The following is a 17,059-nucleotide window of genomic DNA, read 5'->3' on the forward strand; positions in this document are numbered from 1 at the left end:
CGCACACACACACACACACACACAATTGTGAATGATTGCTTTGGTTTATTTTACTTCGCTCTTCTACCGTTTTTGGCTAATCGCGAAGATGAGCTTCAGTGACGATATGATGGAGAAACACTCACGATGCTGAACACCCATGCCAGTCTAGGATTCGTACCCGGTGCCCCTGGTGTCGTAGCGCGCTGTGCTAACCACTCCGATACGGATGTCGACACACACAAATGTATGCGCGCGTGTGTGTGTGTGTGTGTATGTATTCGAAAACGTAAAGTTCATACTCTAAATCCTGCACTCTAATTTTCAAGCTATCCTAAGTTTTCCTTGATTGTTAGGAGGAAGCAGGTGCTATCACCTACATTGTTCGACTGCTATAGCACTTTCGTCGACCATCATACTTGTATGTTCTCCTCAGTCGATAGTCGACTCAATATTTCTACCCCATCCCACGTTAGCCCATGCACAAAACTCTTTCAGACATTTATGACACGCAAACATCGACCATGCTGTTCATAAACTCCTCATGAAGTATTAAGGAGCTCGTATGAAAGAACGAATTATAAGCTACTAGAAACTCCTGAATATCAAACATGTTAAGCAGTGGCGGCGATTAGTGGGGGCGAGGGGGGCAGTTGACCCCCACATTTTGCCACTTTTGTCCCCGCACTATGCTAAATCTTATTTACAAAGGAAAATATACTGCCTTTGCCCTCCCCCGCAGTTTTGGCACCTTTCCCCCCGGTTCTGTAACCCAATCGACGCCACTGATGTTAAAGAGTTTGTTGTAAATTTCAGTCACAATGTCAGTGAGTGTATTACAAGTTGCTCTTCATTCGCAGACATTGGTCCTGAATGAAAATGAAATAGATTCTACAGAAGGAATCAGTCACCCGCTTCTGGCAACATTGGAACTCGGTGGTAAGTACAAGAATTTTATTATTATTATTCCTAGTGCATTTTATTGTCTTTCTCACCAGGTTTCTCTTGCCTCTCAAGTTCTCATGAGCAGTTAAAAGACTGCCATCATATTCGATGGTTGCATGAAGGATGTTAATGATTTTTTTCAGTACAGTTTGTCTAAAAGGATTAAATCCTTGCAGAAATATTCTTGTACAGCTAAAGATTTATGTAGGCGCATAAAGAGTTATGTTCTTCAATACATAATTGTTGGTTTCACTTCTTACCATTCGTACGTTTTTAGGAATTTGAGATACTTGGTACTTGTATGCAATTCGAAAGCACCTGGTACGTTATCCTCCTTTCCTTTCGCTTCATTAGTCGTGAACAAGGTTCCATGGAGAGCCAAATGGGTTCTCTGCAGTGTTGCCCTGTAAGGAATAGTGAAAATATGCAATATATATCAAGAGTAAAATTTATTTATTTATTTTCGGAACGCTGATGCAGTAGATGCAAATATTAAAAAAAGTGTTTCTCTAGAAACATCCTTTCTCAGTGTTCAGGTAAAATTTGAATATTTTTTGTCGACCGGTTCTCGAGATAATCGTGACAAAAGTTACAGCCCAAACCATAGACATAGTAACATGAAAATACTTACAAAACAAAAGTCCTGAACGATTGGGTTGCAAAACTGGAGGGGCAAGGTGCCAAAACTAGGAGGAGTAAGGACACTGCATCTAGAAAAAGTTGCGTGTTGCGGAGACTTATATAAACTGACATGAAAACTTCTAACATGTAAATACTGTATATAACATGTTCACATAATACAACGAGGGCGAAGCAGCAGCAGAGTCATTTACGTAGGAACAATCTCGATGTCCTCCAAGGACAAAAAAAGAGCCCGGAATATGAAAAAAACAAGTGGGCAGTTTCAGCCGGAGAGTAGATTTTTTCGATATCTACTTTGAGCCACACATGGCAACCAGCACCGATCGTGGCACCGTAATTTTCGGTTAACTCGCGGAACGGGCAAAAAATAGTTCTCGCGATATTTATTATTCCTGGCTTCTGGTGACGTAAAAACAACAGCTATAAATCACCGGGAGTTTTTGAGAGATCTTTTGCCCGTAATTTTCAACCCCCCTTCGGGAAAATTTAATGCATTCAAACCACAAATTGTGCTCGCCTTGTTATAAACTTTAGGATCTTAGGAACATGTTCGTACGTAATACCACGCTGCGAATCCTTCAAGGTTTGCCGCATGTAAATTTGTGGTGAAGAGGAAACGACTGCCCCCAAGTGACGTGGCTCATGTTTATCGATAAGGCGGTTCTGGTACTTTGCACGCGATTTCCATCCCTGGGATTCTTGGGGGCGGGAGACAGAAGAGATTATTGTAGTCTGCTTTTTACCCATTGTCAATTTTGGTTCTATAGTGTTAACCGTTTAAAAACTGTTCATAAACAACCGAGTTGGCACATTTGTCCACGACACTGTAGTAGCGATGTGCCGTAGACTTTTTTGCGTAATGTGCCGTTGACTCTGAAGTCTACGTGTACACACGCGGCCTACGCCAATGTGCTGTAGACTCTGACGTGTGTGTGTGTGTGTACACGCACTGTCTACACACAATGTTCCGTATACTCTGAAGGCTACGTGTACACACGATGTCTACGCGTAATGTTCCATACACTCTGAAGCCTACGTGGGCACACACGCTGTCTACGCGTAATGTGCCGTAGACTCTGAAATCTACGTGGACACACATGCTGTGTACGCGTAATGTGCTTAAGACTGTAAGGCTCGCTTTAGACGGAAGCATTTCCTTCAACATTTTTGTTACCATAAATGCTTCCGAAACTCTTATGGCATACCAAAAAAATGTACACACACTTTAAGAGATGTTATTAATCTATTACTTTTCGAAGTTTCGAAGTTATTTGTCTGCCTTGCCTGTCGTATGGTGGCGCTTGCATTAATTTCATTAACGCCATTTTTTGAGCGAATATTATACTACCACATTTCTACCGTAATTCAATTTAACTTCGAAAAGTAATACATGGATAACATCTCTTAAAGCGTGTATACATTTTTTGTCACCCACTGCATAAAGCAAGAAAGGCATGCAAAGTTAAGCGGTTTTAATTCAATAACTAATATATTTAAAGAGGAAGAAATGTACAATAAATTAAAAGAAGAAATCGTTATTTCATTAATGAAATATCGTTTAAACAAAATGAAACTTGACACATTTTTTTGTAACATTAAGTAACAATCAATCTCACCTTATACTGAGATATTTCTGGTGACGCTCATAAATATACAAATTCGCTGTGAGTAATTATATTTTATCATAAATTATATGGTACCAACTGCCATTTTAAGATTCACTTTTACGCACACTCTACAGAACAGAAGAATAAGTATCTCATTCAGATAATAAGACAAAGACTATCCAAAATTAAAGTTACATGAGATTGCTTTATATTCTCGTTAAAAACAATTATTAACATTGATACAATTCTCTCGGGCTATCGACCAAATCAATTCTGGAACAGTTTCCGAGCCTTTGAGAGCTGAACAGCGGGTTTAAGAATGAATAAATCATAACGATCCCAACACAGGGTGTTTCAAAAGTAATATCGCAAACTGACACAGGTGAAAGTACACGATAATAGAATCAAAAAAGTCTCTGTAAACAAGGGTCTGCAAACGAGCCGTTTTCGAGATAATCGCGATGTGATTACAAACCGCCACTGACTTAATTGTTTGTAAACATCGTCCTAGTTGGTAAAATGCTTTCGAACACCCCCGGTTCATTTCGGAATTGGTCAGAAGCATGTACATCAGTACTGATTGTATCCATCCTGTTTGATTACAACGCCACCTCTCGGAAATGTTCTGTTTTGTAAACAAAGAGCAAAGCTCGGAACGCGCAAGGAGTAAAGCACTCGGTGTTTACAAAATGCAATCAGTGACGGCTTCTAAACACACATTCGCACACAGTATTAGCATTTTACCAACTAGGACGACGTTTACAAACAATTAGGACAGTGGCGGTTTGTAACCACACGTTCGCAATAGCTCGTTTGCAGAACCATGTTTACTGAGGGCTTTTTGCTTCTATTATCGTGTACTTTCACCTGTGTCAGTTTGCGCTATTACTTATGAGACACCCTGTATGTACCAACCCAAATTGAGTACTACCTCTTGAAAATGATTTTATTACTTTTTGTAAAAACCTGTGTGCACTTCAAGCCGAAAAAGATTAAAATAAAGACCTGCAATACACATATAAGCTACAATAACGCGCTGTCAGCATTCTTCGAGTAAAAGGAAAGAGAATCTCTTTTTTCATTTCGGTTGGAGTCGGTCACTCGGAAAAGAAGCTTCCCTTGTCGGTCATTCCTCATTGTGGCTGCGGTTTTGTTCCGAATAGAGCGAGAAATCCCCTATTAACCTGTGATTACTGACACAAATCCCAATTGTTCTCCTGTCCGCTGGAGAAGCCGTCGAGAGGGGATCTCACCCTGCTATTGTGAGAGTTGAAACGTTCGCCTCCCCCTCCCCCTCCCCTGCTCTCTCGTTCAAGCGACGTGGTCGACTTGGTGATTATTTAAAACGCTCAGGCCTGCACTGTCCACAACTTGCTCTTCGCTTCTTTCCTTTCAATTTTTCAACATCCAAGTAGTTTGTTTTCGAGATATCTCATTTTTCATTGCAATATACACATCTCACCATGAATATAAATAAAACTAAATGTTCATTTGTATTTTTGTTTCTCTGAGTTAGGTGTGCAATAGCTGAGCCTAATCCATCAACATAACAAGCGAATGGATTTATATGTATTAAAAATTGTTTAGATATGTATTTAGTTATTTTAATCAAAATATGAAATTAAATAGGAACTTACAAAATAGTAAATTTTCTTAAGGCAGCAACTCATGTAGCTAAATAAAATGCATTAGACTTTCATGACATTAATTGTAATGCAATTATTTATCAAAACAATGGGTTACCAAACTGTCTTTTAAGAGCCCGTATCACCGCTGGTGACGATACCTAAAAAATAGGTTCTTGCGTCGACTTTCTGTTCTCGAACAGTCAAGTGTGTGGAATTTAAATTTTACTGAGTTAAAGATCAAATATGAAGATTGTTATGTCGCGCAGCCTTTTTTTAAATATATTATTTATTACGAAGTTTTCCTGATCTCAATTTTGTAAAATTCACTTGCTCGCCAATTGTATGTAATAACTTAAATCAACATTTTAAAGCGCAAGAAAGCTTCAACTGTTCTTCTACAGCAAAGAAATGAAACTGATCTTACATAATTTTCTTTAGAATGTCTGTAGTTTTTCGACGTACAGAGCAATGTATGTAAATTTTAACTTCAACTTTTCTAAGCTGGTCCCGCTAGCCGTTTCCCCCTCTGTACCGCTCGCGCTCAACCCCGCCCCCCCCCCCTCCACAATCCTCCGCCGTCCCTTTTTTCTTTCACAATCGGCCAGTCTTCCAAGAAAACCGCATGCTGAGAGCTAGGAAAAGAAAAAAGAATGCAGGGAAAGGTTTTGGGGGAGAATCAATGGTTTGGGCGATGCTTGTAAACAGTTCTTCACTACGCTATATCCTAATACTAAATCACGATGGGGTTGTAGTGCAATGACAACAGTGAAGAACGGGGGATTTCCCCAGTATATTGTTCACAAATGGGAAGGGCTGGTTGCACAGACTCAAGTACACCTTTACAAAAGGTTTGCCTGCAAAAGAAAAATTGTGCCAAATTATAACTTTTTTTTTGTGAGAACACGAAAGTCCATTACCAAGGGATTTTTTTTAGGGGGAAGGTGACTTTACTCAAAGTTTTTAGGTAAATATTGTGTAAATTCTATCTGGTGGTGGATTATCAACCAGCCACGCAAATGAATGACTTTTTAGCTGTCGATCATAAATAAGTTCAATGAACGTTCATTGTCAGTTTGAGATATTTCTGAGGGTTAATGGTAAAAAATACTTGATCTGTTATGGAAATAGTGCTATTTTTAAACATTTTGAACGTCCGTTCAACTTAATTTCGAATTTGGCGCCTTTCATGATATGTAAGTAGGGGATAAAATATATTTACTTAATACTTTACTGCGTTATTTTATCACCAATTACACACACACACACACACACACACACACATATATATATATATATATATATATATATATATTGATGCGTTCACTGGTTTCAATTACTAATACTACGGGGATCGTTACTGTGAACGCTTTAGGGGTCAGATGGTAGAGCTAGGTTACGTTTATGGTCCCCATACAATCTCACTGACAGGCTTCTGGCAGGGAGTGGAATGATGTCAAGGGATGTAGACGACGTACATCTTACCTCTCGGCCAAGCGGTAGAGTGTGGACGTCAGGCGACAGAGCACGGAGTCCTGAGTTCGACGGCCCACGGTCTTCTTCCCCGTGGCTGGCGACGGAGCACACGTTGGTCTTGGAATATCGGCCCTAGGAAAGGCGCCGGGACGATGGTCTGTCCGACGGCTACAAGTTGTAAGCCGTGGTGCTGAAGATAGTCAACTCGCGTAATGTACTGCCGTTGCCTTAGACGAAAGCTTCGTCTAGGGTTCCCGAGCCGGGCTGAGACCTGGAAGGTGTCGAGGTCTTTGCCTGGGTCTCTTCTGAAGGTCTGAGACTTGACTGAGCCGACTGAGCCTCACTGAGCCCTCTGAGCCCTCTGATCCCTCTGATTCTCGAATTCTGGTGCTTAGGTCTTTTAAGCTGCTGGCAAATACTTCCTAGCTGCTTCGACAGCTCTTCCGTATTTGCCAGCCGATGGCGGGCTTGAACCCGGTAGTATCGAAGAATGCCGTGTCTCCTGACGTCATGTGTTTCCGCTATTTGTGGAATGCTATGTTGTGTTGTAAATTGTCGCTTGACCGAGCACTGATGTTTGGCGAGAGATTTTACCTTTTTTACAGAGTCTCCCTTGAATCGTTCCACATTCCCCTGCTCGTAGAGTATCCACAGGCTTGTGGTTACCCATCACCTTGAGAAAGATTATATGAGGTTAGTTTATTTGACCCAAAAAAAAAATTACATAATATTGTGAGGTAAGGTTCCCGTTGACCGATGGATTACATAATTGATTATACCTTCACCTGTTGATATGCACACAAGAAATTCTTGCTTACGTTGCAGTGTTCATGCATTCTTTTGTACATAAGCAAGAAAATAGATATACACCCAAGAAATTCGTTTTTTTTTTTTTTTGTTTTTTTAATGCAGTGTCCATGTACTAGTAGTGTTCCTGACCTTGTGGCACTGATAATACTTGTGTTGTTGTTTTTGTTGTATTTACCTTATTATTAATACCCTAATCCATGAATAAAATATTTTTTACATAAGTTTTGCAGTATTATTTGTTTAGAATACTGTCAATTGTTTAAGTGTAAGTCGTTAAACTTAAAATAATTGTTTAGAGCTTAATTGCATCAAGAAATAACGACTTGTGATTTTTCTTTTCTTTTGTTGTGTGCACACTGTGAATCGAAGCACTAATACACTGTTTGTTTTGAAGCACTTTTATACAGTTTGTTTTGAGCACTTAAGTGTGTCGCCAAGGGTGACGACACGTAGCTCTGTTTCGATGCACTGATTGAAACACAGGGGGGTGGAGGAGGTTAGAGTCCTGGCGTCGAAGATGTTGGTACTCCTCTGGGCTGCTTCCGGATGGAATGACGTCTGTCCCTTAGCCGAGATTTGGGGTGATTATAGAAGGAGAGTGTGGGAAATATATTCTTGCGAGTAGATAGACTGTGAGGGAGGGGTGCGTTTCACTTTGAGGGTTTGAATTTGTGGAGCTACTGATGGGATTGGGGGAGCTTGATTTGTGGGGACTGCCATAGAGATTGTTTGGGGCGGAGGGGGAGGTCGTACTAATGGGCGAGATAACGACGGCAAAGGTGCACTTATAGTTGGAATTTCGTAGTCGTTAACCTTTCGAATGGGTTTTCTACAATTTCTGATTTTGTAATACAAGTAAACGAGGATTATACTGAGCGTTAGAATAACGAATAAGGCAATGGATAAATATGACGCAACATGACTTGGGGATTGGAGGAGAACATGGGGTGAGAGAGCATTAGCGTTCTTGGGATAAAAGTAACGGAATTGAACGAAATATTAGTTTTAGCAATGTGGGATGTGTCGTTGCAGAATAATTAATGTTCACTGCTACATTCTTATTTATTTATTAATGATTTACTTATTAAAATAAAGCATAAGTTTATGCATTATTGATAGTTGTGCAAAATGTTAGCATTGTTAATATTAATGTTATTATTTCTCACTTTTGATTTGTTATTATTGCTAATAAAGAATAGTTTGAAACGAGAAGAATCGAGTATTCCTGAGCCAACAATTCTAGCTTCCTAACATGAATGCGCTTCTTTATTTATGCTTTGTGAGCTTCGTTGTATTCTTCAGCCCAAACTGTGTCATACACACAGCAATTCTGGGCTGTCAGCATAATCTACTGACACAGTGAAGTGCTGACTTTCATTTTATTGATGAGTTTGCTTGAGTCTATGCTTTTCCATACGTGGTTCCCAAGGACACACGAATTCTGTGGAGTAAGCATATACGCGATGCACGCTGTTTCAACTAATTCGTGTGAATCACTAGTTTGAAACAATTCATCGTACTTTCTGTGTTGTTGGTTTTATGTCTTGTGCGCTTGTGAAAATTACTGTTTCTTGTAGCCATGCTATGCTCGGAAAAGTTTGCTATTCCTTCCGTTTCGTTATTCTGATTTGTGAGAAAAAAATCAATCTGGCAACGTTGTTGTGCTATTTCTAATATTTGTTCACATTAAAATAAATGCAGTGGTTAACGTATGGGAGCGCCATGGATAAGAGAAAGGAGAATTAGTGCAGTGATTGGGTGTTTAGTGAGTTTTGCAGGAGCATGGGGGGGGGGGCGACATTGGAGCATGTGCCTGGTGAGTACACAACAAAAATTAGTTTTTTCTTTTCTTTTAATCTGCAGCACTGTGAGAGGGATCTGTCTGTTCATCTGTGTCAGAGAGATCGCCCTCAAAGCGAGGCTTTAGTCTAGCTATTGAGAAAGTATCGACTTTCTCTCTATTTCGACCATCTTTGAATGAAACCTTGTAAGAATTTGCGTCCATTTTCTCTACTATTTTACCTCTAAACTTGTAATAGATGGCAAAAGCGCGGGGGGTGTTCGGGGCAGGTGTATTTTCGAGGATCCAAACATCTTGTCCTATCGTATATTCGGTTTGCTGAGTAATACTATCCGAATATTTCTTTTGCTGTAGAAAGCGCTTCTTTAAATTGTCGTGAGCCAACTTGCGAATGTCTTTTAGCTGTTCCAGCCGTTTTTCATTTGTAGGGGCCGTTGCTTGTGGGGGGGATGGGATGACTGCGTCTATCAGCAGACGTGGTTCGAACCCGTGTAACAAATAAAATGCACTTTGGCGGGCAGAGTCGTGGAAGCTTATGTTGTGAGCTTGTACGGCAGATTGCAAATAATCTTGCCATTTACCTTTTGTTGTGAGAACGTAGGGCTTAATGATATTCTTAATGTAATTGAAGGATGCTTCCACTAAGCCGTTTGTGTAATGAGCCGCAGTATTTACGTATTTTAGCTGTATGCCCGTTAACTGAGCTAGCTCATGCATTAGATTTGAGGTATTTGAAGACGATTTATCAAGAACGATCGTAGCTGGGAGACCAAACCTGAGGAAAACACAATGAAAAAGTGCGTCAGCAATTGATTTGGCATCGTGATTCGGAATGGTGGTCGCCACGACGTACCTTGTACAACTATCCACTACAGATAAAAAATACTTGTGACCTTTAGTATTTGACGCAAGGGGGCCGCAAACATCTAAATGAATCTTCTTGAACGGAACTTCTTCCGGTTCGGAATGCTGTAATGTGTGTTGCCTAGCGCCAGGATGACGCTTAGCTATTTGGCATGGCACACACTTTCTCACTTGGTCATACACAAAGCGTTTCATGTCTGGTATGTAATACCGAGATACAAGGTGCCTGTAAGTTTTATTTGCTCCCTGATGAGCGTTCATGTTCTGATTAGCGTGCACAAGTTCGAACACTTCTTTGCGGTTCGCTTTGGGTACGCAAACCTGTTTCTTGTAACCGTTTGCGAATCTGGTAAGCCTATGGAGCAGACCGTTCTCAAGAGTGAAAGAATACGCTGTTTTTTCATACTTAGGGTTAGCTGAGGGGTCGTCTTCTAATATTTTAATTATGTTGCCAAAGTAGGGGTCTTGTCTTTGTGCGGTAGCCATGTCAAAAGACTGGGCTCGGATGGAAAATACCTGGCGCGCCATGTCTTCGCTATCGGAATCAACTTCATCGTCGCGATTAGCCGTATTTACAGGTTGGCGACTTAAGCAGTCGGCCAGTGCATTATTAGCCGACGAAATGTGCTGAATATCAAAGTCGAACTCTTGAAAAAAAATGGCCTTCCTTGCTAGCAACGAATTTTCAGCTTTGGTTGTTTTCAAATAAGACAGCGCATGATTATCTGTAAAAACCGTGAATTTAGAGTTTATGAGAAAATATCTAAAAGTCTTTAGTACATATTGCGCTGCTGTGATCTCGAGTGTGAAAACATCATATTTCTTCTCGGTGTCTGTAAGACAGCGACTACAGTAAGCTATTACAGAACGCGTACCGTCTTTTTCTTCCTGGAGGAGGGCCCCAGCGATGCCCACGTATGAAGCATCCACGAATACGAGCGTTTTCTTCCGTGAGTCGTAGCTTTTAAGAACGGGCGCAGTTGTTATCATGGTTTTTAACTTATTAAAAGCTTCTTGATGAGTTTCGGTCCATTGGAACTTGACATTCTTTTTCAGCAAGCGAAATAAACATTCCGCGGGGACATGGAAACCGGATAAGAACTTCCGTATGAAGTTAATAAGCCCGAGGAAACTTTTTAGATTCTTCTTCGACTTCGGCTGGGGGAAGTCTGTGATAGCCTTGATAATGTGGTCCGATATCCGGGTGCCCTTTTGAGAGACAAGGTGGCCCAAGATGGGGACCTCGTTATACAAATATTTGCATTTCTTAGTTCCTAACTTGAGATTAGCTTCTCGTAGTTTGCGAAATACCTTCTCCAGAACGTGTAGCATTTCTGTTATTGTGTCGGCACTGCAAATAATGTCATCTGTGTAACATGATACTTCTGAAGCTGGAATTTCACATAGTACCTTGTGCATGAGAAAATTCATTACTGCAGATGAAGTCTTCATTCCCATAATTAACCGATTATAGTGAAATGAACCAATGCCTTCGACAGAGAATGCTGTTAACTCCTTGGAACGTTGCGAAAGTGGTATCTGAAAGAAAGCTGCACGTAAATCAAGCACACTATACCACTTTTTCCCGCCTATGTCAGCTAAAATTTGCGCTGTTGTGGGCTGAGTTAGGCCTAGGGGTTTTAACGCAACATTAAAAGCACGAAGATCGGAAACAAAACGGTAAGAATTATCGCGTTTTTTCACTAAAAGTACGGGGTGTCTGTAGTTCGAACCCTGTGACTCACTCAGAACACCGTCTTTGACAAGTTTCGCGATCTCACCTTTCATTGTTTCTTGCAAATTAAAAGGAATTCTATACTGTTTGCTTATAATGGGCTTGTCGTGCGTTAACTCGATGTCATATTCGTAAGCGTTCGTGACACTGGGTGGGTCACCTTCCCATGACATGATGTCAGAATAATTGTACACTAAGTCTAACACTTTTTGCCTGTCTTCCTGTGATAGGTCTGGATTTACGTCTATTAGTTTGGGATCAAACTTAAGCTGGCTCGGTGAAGGATTTGCGTTGTTAGTGCATGTAAATGAAAAGTCACGATTAGCCTGAAAAGTGTCAAAATTCATGATGTCCGTGACATCTGTTACTATGTTACATGATGCGATTTCGCCTATCTGTGTACCCGCTTTTAAAGTAACAGGCACGTCACTTGGGTTAATGACAAGTACAATTCCTGACTGGGGGTTTAATGTACAGTGAGGTACGCAAATACCATGAGTAAGCAGTGTTTCAACAGAGGGGGTCAGTAATACGGGCTCGTTTTTATTGTTTCGTTGGAACGAAACTGGCACGTAGTTCTTTGTACGCGGACATAATGTGATATTTTCTGAAATAACGGCTTTTGTACATCTAATTGCAATTCTGTTAATGACTTCATTAGACACTGTATGCGACGAGTGTTTCTTTTTGATATTCCAAAGTGGAATGTGTCCCAGATTTGTGATGGAAATAGTTTTTTCTTTTAATGAAATGTTGCATTTCTGAGCTGTTAAAAAATCATTTCCTAAAATGCAAGGCATGCTATTTGATTCAATTATTCTAAATGCGTGAGAGTATTTAAATTTACCTATTCTCAGTTGTAAAACCGCTATTTCAGATAAATTCACCTGATATCCAGTTACACCTTTTATTGTAGTTTTTGCTTGAATTATTTTTGCACCTGACGGTACAATACTCTTGCTACAGATGGATATTTGTGAACCTGTATCGATCATGAGCTCGATTGATTTATTGTTAAGGGTGGCCTTTAAATAAGGTAAACTGTCCTTCTCTATCAAAGTTTCTGTATGTTGAACGGTACGAGATCGGGTTGGTGCTTGACTCGTACCCCTATTTAGTTTAAAGAAGCCTCTGGTTTATAAAAACAAGAATTTGATTCATGGTTTCTTAATCCACAGTATTCACAAGGGTTTGGATACAATGGACGGGGATTTGCGTTACGGTTACCCCCGCGTCCTCTTGAATTCGAACGGGTTGACCTAGACGTTCCTCTGAAATACCTATTCCCGCTAATATAACCATTTGCTTGAGGCTGATAACAATTGTTCCCCTGCTCTAAATTGTTTTGGTGGGGAGGGGATCCTCTACAATCTATACATTTAAGACGCCTGGGTAAGTCAATACGGCAATGGTTAGAGATACGCATCGCCCCGAACTGACGTGAAATGCAATCGTCGTGTGTCTGAACGCAGCTGGGCGGTGCTGGCGCTTGCTGGGTGCAGTTACAACTAGATGCTATTGGCTTCGATGTGCTTGCAGCGACAGCCGAGCTCTGAACTGTTGGAGCTAAGTTTGTCGTGTACTGAGAACCGAGGGCGTGGTTTGTGGAAATGCTTTGTGGTGTGACGTATGCTGCGTGATGGGATTGTTGTTGCGGGGGCAAGGAAGGAGGGGGCGTGAGTGTTGCGTATATACTGGGAGCAATGTTCGCTGCAGGCGCGGGTGCCGTATGCGATTGCATTGAAGCCTGGTATTGTAAATTCTGCAACGCAGCAGCTTGGTTTACAAGATTTAATGCTTGAGTTTGCTCATCATTTTTCCTAGCTTGAATAAGTGATTCCTGTCGCTCGCTATTTTGCAAAAATGTTATAAGCTCGGAGGTGGATCCAAATTGTTGATGGCCAATCGCCTGAATGTACTTACTGAGCAGACCAGAGATGAGAAATGACATTATTTGTTCATTGGTGGCTTGGGGAAAAAATCTTAAAATTAATGTTTTTTTTCTCACAATGTAGTCAAAAACCGACTGTCCCAGGGACTGTTTGGTTTCCATGAGAATTTGAGTGGGTTGGGCGGGAGAATAACTGCCGCGAAATAACGTTATCATCTCATCTTTGATCTGCTTTACAGTCAATGCGGCAAATGTGGGCCGAGTTTTGATATCGTTAAAGTACATTAGGGCCACATCTGAGAGAAAAAGGGGTAGCATTTCTTTGCACTGGTCATTTGTCCACGTGAGGGCAGTAGCCACGCTGTCAAATTTTGAGAAGAACTCCTCAACTCGGGAGGGATCTTGCCCGGAGAAAGAGGGTGGGTAGAGGTTATTCGGTAAGTGTAGAGTCATAGTGGTTGCGGTATGCGATCTAGGTAACTCAGGGGTACTGGTGAAAGGAATCTTCTTTTTCCGTCTGGGAGTTTCCAGACCGCTTAGAAACAGGGGGTATGAAGCTGTTGCCTTAGATCTAGTTAGGGGCGGGGTGGGGGGTTTACGTATTTCTGAAGCTAGTTTTAAAATTTCATCGAGTGACTGATCTAATACGTCATGTAGTGATGTGTTCATTCGTTACTTGTAACTGAATAGGAATGCGGTTTAGGTTGTTTTGGTTGGATAATTGATTTACACGTTCTTAGCAAAATTTTAGACATTTGACGTTAATGAGTACCGTTGTCGCACCCGAAATTACAGCATAAGTGCATCTCTGTCATCCGCTGATAACTGATATGAATGAAGAAGTTAATGTGGGCTGTATTGGCATGTACGGTGGAATGCAAAAGTTATGCTAAGGTTTCGCACTTTCGCCATGAATTTAAAAGCAGTATTTATGGGAGCGAATAAAATTGTTGTTGCGTCTATTGCAACTATACCATGATTCGAAACTGGGATGGGGGGGGGGCGGTTAAATGATACGCGCAACTTGTACGGGAGTGTACAAAATTACAAGGTAGCCCAAAGCAACTCCACCATGATGCGTTCACTGGTTTCAATTACTAATACTACGGGGATCGTTACTGTGAACGCTTTAGGGGTCAGATGGTAGAGCTAGGTTACGTTTATGGTCCCCATACAATCTCACTGACAGGCTTCTGGCAGGGAGTGGAATGATGTCAAGGGATGTAGACGACGTACATCTTACCTCTCGGCCAAGCGGTAGAGTGTGGACGTCAGGCGACAGAGCACGGAGTCCTGAGTTCGACGGCCCACGGTCTTCTTCCCCGTGGCTGGCGACGGAGCACACGTTGGTCTTGGAATATCGGCCCTAGGAAAGGCGCCGGGACGATGGTCTGTCCGACGGCTACAAGTTGTAAGCCGTGGTGCTGAAGATAGTCAACTCGCGTAATGTACTGCCGTTGCCTTAGACGAAAGCTTCGTCTAGGGTTCCCGAGCCGGGCTGAGACCTGGAAGGTGTCGAGGTCTTTGCCTGGGTCTCTTCTGAAGGTCTGAGACTTGACTGAGCCGACTGAGCCTCACTGAGCCCTCTGAGCCCTCTGATCCCTCTGATTCTCGAATTCTGGTGCTTAGGTCTTTTAAGCTGCTGGCAAATACTTCCTAGCTGCTTCGACAGCTCTTCCGTATTTGCCAGCCGATGGCGGGCTTGAACCCGGTAGTATCGAAGAATGCCGTGTCTCCTGACGTCATGTGTTTCCGCTATTTGTGGAATGCTATGTTGTGTTGTAAATTGTCGCTTGACCGAGCACTGATGTTTGGCGAGAGATTTTACCTTTTTTACAGAGTCTCCCTTGAATCGTTCCACAATATATATATATATATATATATTACAGTCAGACCAAAAGAAGTCACAACATAAGATAGTTCTGTGTCATCATATACAAAAATACTTTTAGGCATAGGTCTTATGTAAAATAAAATACATTAATTATATGTTGTTTTTTCTTTTCCAAAGACATTATTTAGTTGAATAATATGACAGACTTACTATTGATAGTGACCATACAAAACACACCATAAAAATTTCATTCACTTTCAACTTTCTGGGGCCGGCCACCGTGGGGGAGTGGTTAGCACATCGCGCTACGACGCCAGGGGTCCCGGGTTCGAATTCCGGCTTGGCCGCGGATGTTTGTGAGTGTCCATTCATCAATTTCATCATATCATCACTTATTCCCTTCTTCGCAAATTGGCGAAAAGTGGCACAAAAAGCGAAGTAAAATAAAGCAAATCAATCAACTTTCTGGATATACGACAAATAACACTATTTCTGTATAAGGAATTTTAGGCGTGCTCAGATCCTCCGATTATGGGGAGCAAGGGCCTTGATAAGAGTTCAGCTGACGAAATAAAGCCCTCATTCCATCTCACTGTTTTTATTACATTGGTGGGAACAAAACAGGGTCGTGTGTGTCCCGACGCACCTAAAATCACTTTATTAGATGAATTTCAACTTCAGTGGCACCATTGTTCTCTGCTGGCGCTTTATTTTCCATCTCTGTCGTTCAAAGACTAATGTACGTATAAACGTGGTTTAGTACCGCAAATTCAAAAGAACTACACATAATTTATTAATGTGCAATATATGGGCAATTTATTCTGCAGACACATACAGATAATACAACTAAAGAATGAAATATGTGGAGGTGTTAATAAGAAATTTGCTAGTGGGAGAGTCCAATTACATAGGAAGTAATTCACTACCCTTTCCTTACGTAGTTACTTGGAACTTTCGTAGGTTTGAAAATAGTATTTACTTTTATTTCTATAAAAGCATAATGTTGTTTAAGAACGGTTATTAGATTCCTCTGCACTAAATTTCTAAGTGAGACTATTAAGGGGGAACTTCTTCCTTCCCCCACATTTACTCACCGTATGCAAAGAGTGTGAATACTTTTTTGCTGAAATGGGAAAATGAACCACATCAAGAAACTAATAAAATACGCGTACGTCTGGTTTTATGAACAGCTGCAGAATTATCTACAAACTTGTTGAAATTCACAGTTTTGCTAGCTTGTACTCATTGGCCGAAATACATACAGCCAGGGACGGCGCTACAAGGAGGTTAGGGGGGATGAAACCCCAACAACAGATATAAGCTCCCTGTAGCCCCCAGATTTTTATAGTACGGTAGACGCCTTGCGATCGAAAATTAAAGAAGTAGAAGCTATCTTACGTAATATTTTACATTATAAAACTTCCCTTAGGGCAAGGCCATTGCAATATTAAAGTACATTTCCTGCTTTTATAAGATCGCAAGATTATTACAACGTGTTGTACGTAAAATCGTGGTTGGAGGTGGCAGCTGCAGATCTGCATGGATCAACAACGAACCAAAGGCTCCCCTCTACCAACCTACCACACACAAACATAAACACAAACATACACTCTACGCTCTATATATAATATGTGTGTGTGTTTGTGTGTCTGTATGTATATTATAATGCATGTGTGTGTGTGAAGTTCTTGATCTCATGTTGACAAAGTCACATCTAAGAGCCTAGAGGGTGATTCAAAAGTCCCTCAACAACTCATATATAAAAACATTGGTGTGTTCCAAGTGGACGTCATGGCACGGTGCTATATGCACAGGGAACTTTAACTTTACCTTTACCCAGTGGCGGCGAT

At 41.2% G+C, this 17,059-nt stretch overlaps 1 protein-coding gene across 2 annotated transcripts in view; it reads left to right on the top strand.

The window, feature by feature from the left end:
- The window catches only part of LOC145998439 (leucine-rich repeat-containing protein 23-like), a 256,171-nt gene that overhangs the window by 52,957 nt on the left and 186,155 nt on the right, over window positions 1–17,059 (top strand). For both annotated transcript variants that reach the window (XM_083134848.1, XM_083134849.1), the window contains exon 5: window positions 840–918. In XM_083134848.1, coding sequence (XP_082990974.1) covers window positions 840–918 — 79 coding nt within the window. The remainder of the gene's footprint in view (window positions 1–839; window positions 919–17,059) is intronic.

The sequence above is a fragment of the Lepisma saccharinum genome, chromosome 14 (genome assembly GCF_977018435.1).
Source record: "Lepisma saccharinum chromosome 14, izLepSacc3.1, whole genome shotgun sequence".
Taxonomy (NCBI): Eukaryota; Metazoa; Arthropoda; class Insecta; order Zygentoma; family Lepismatidae; genus Lepisma; species Lepisma saccharinum.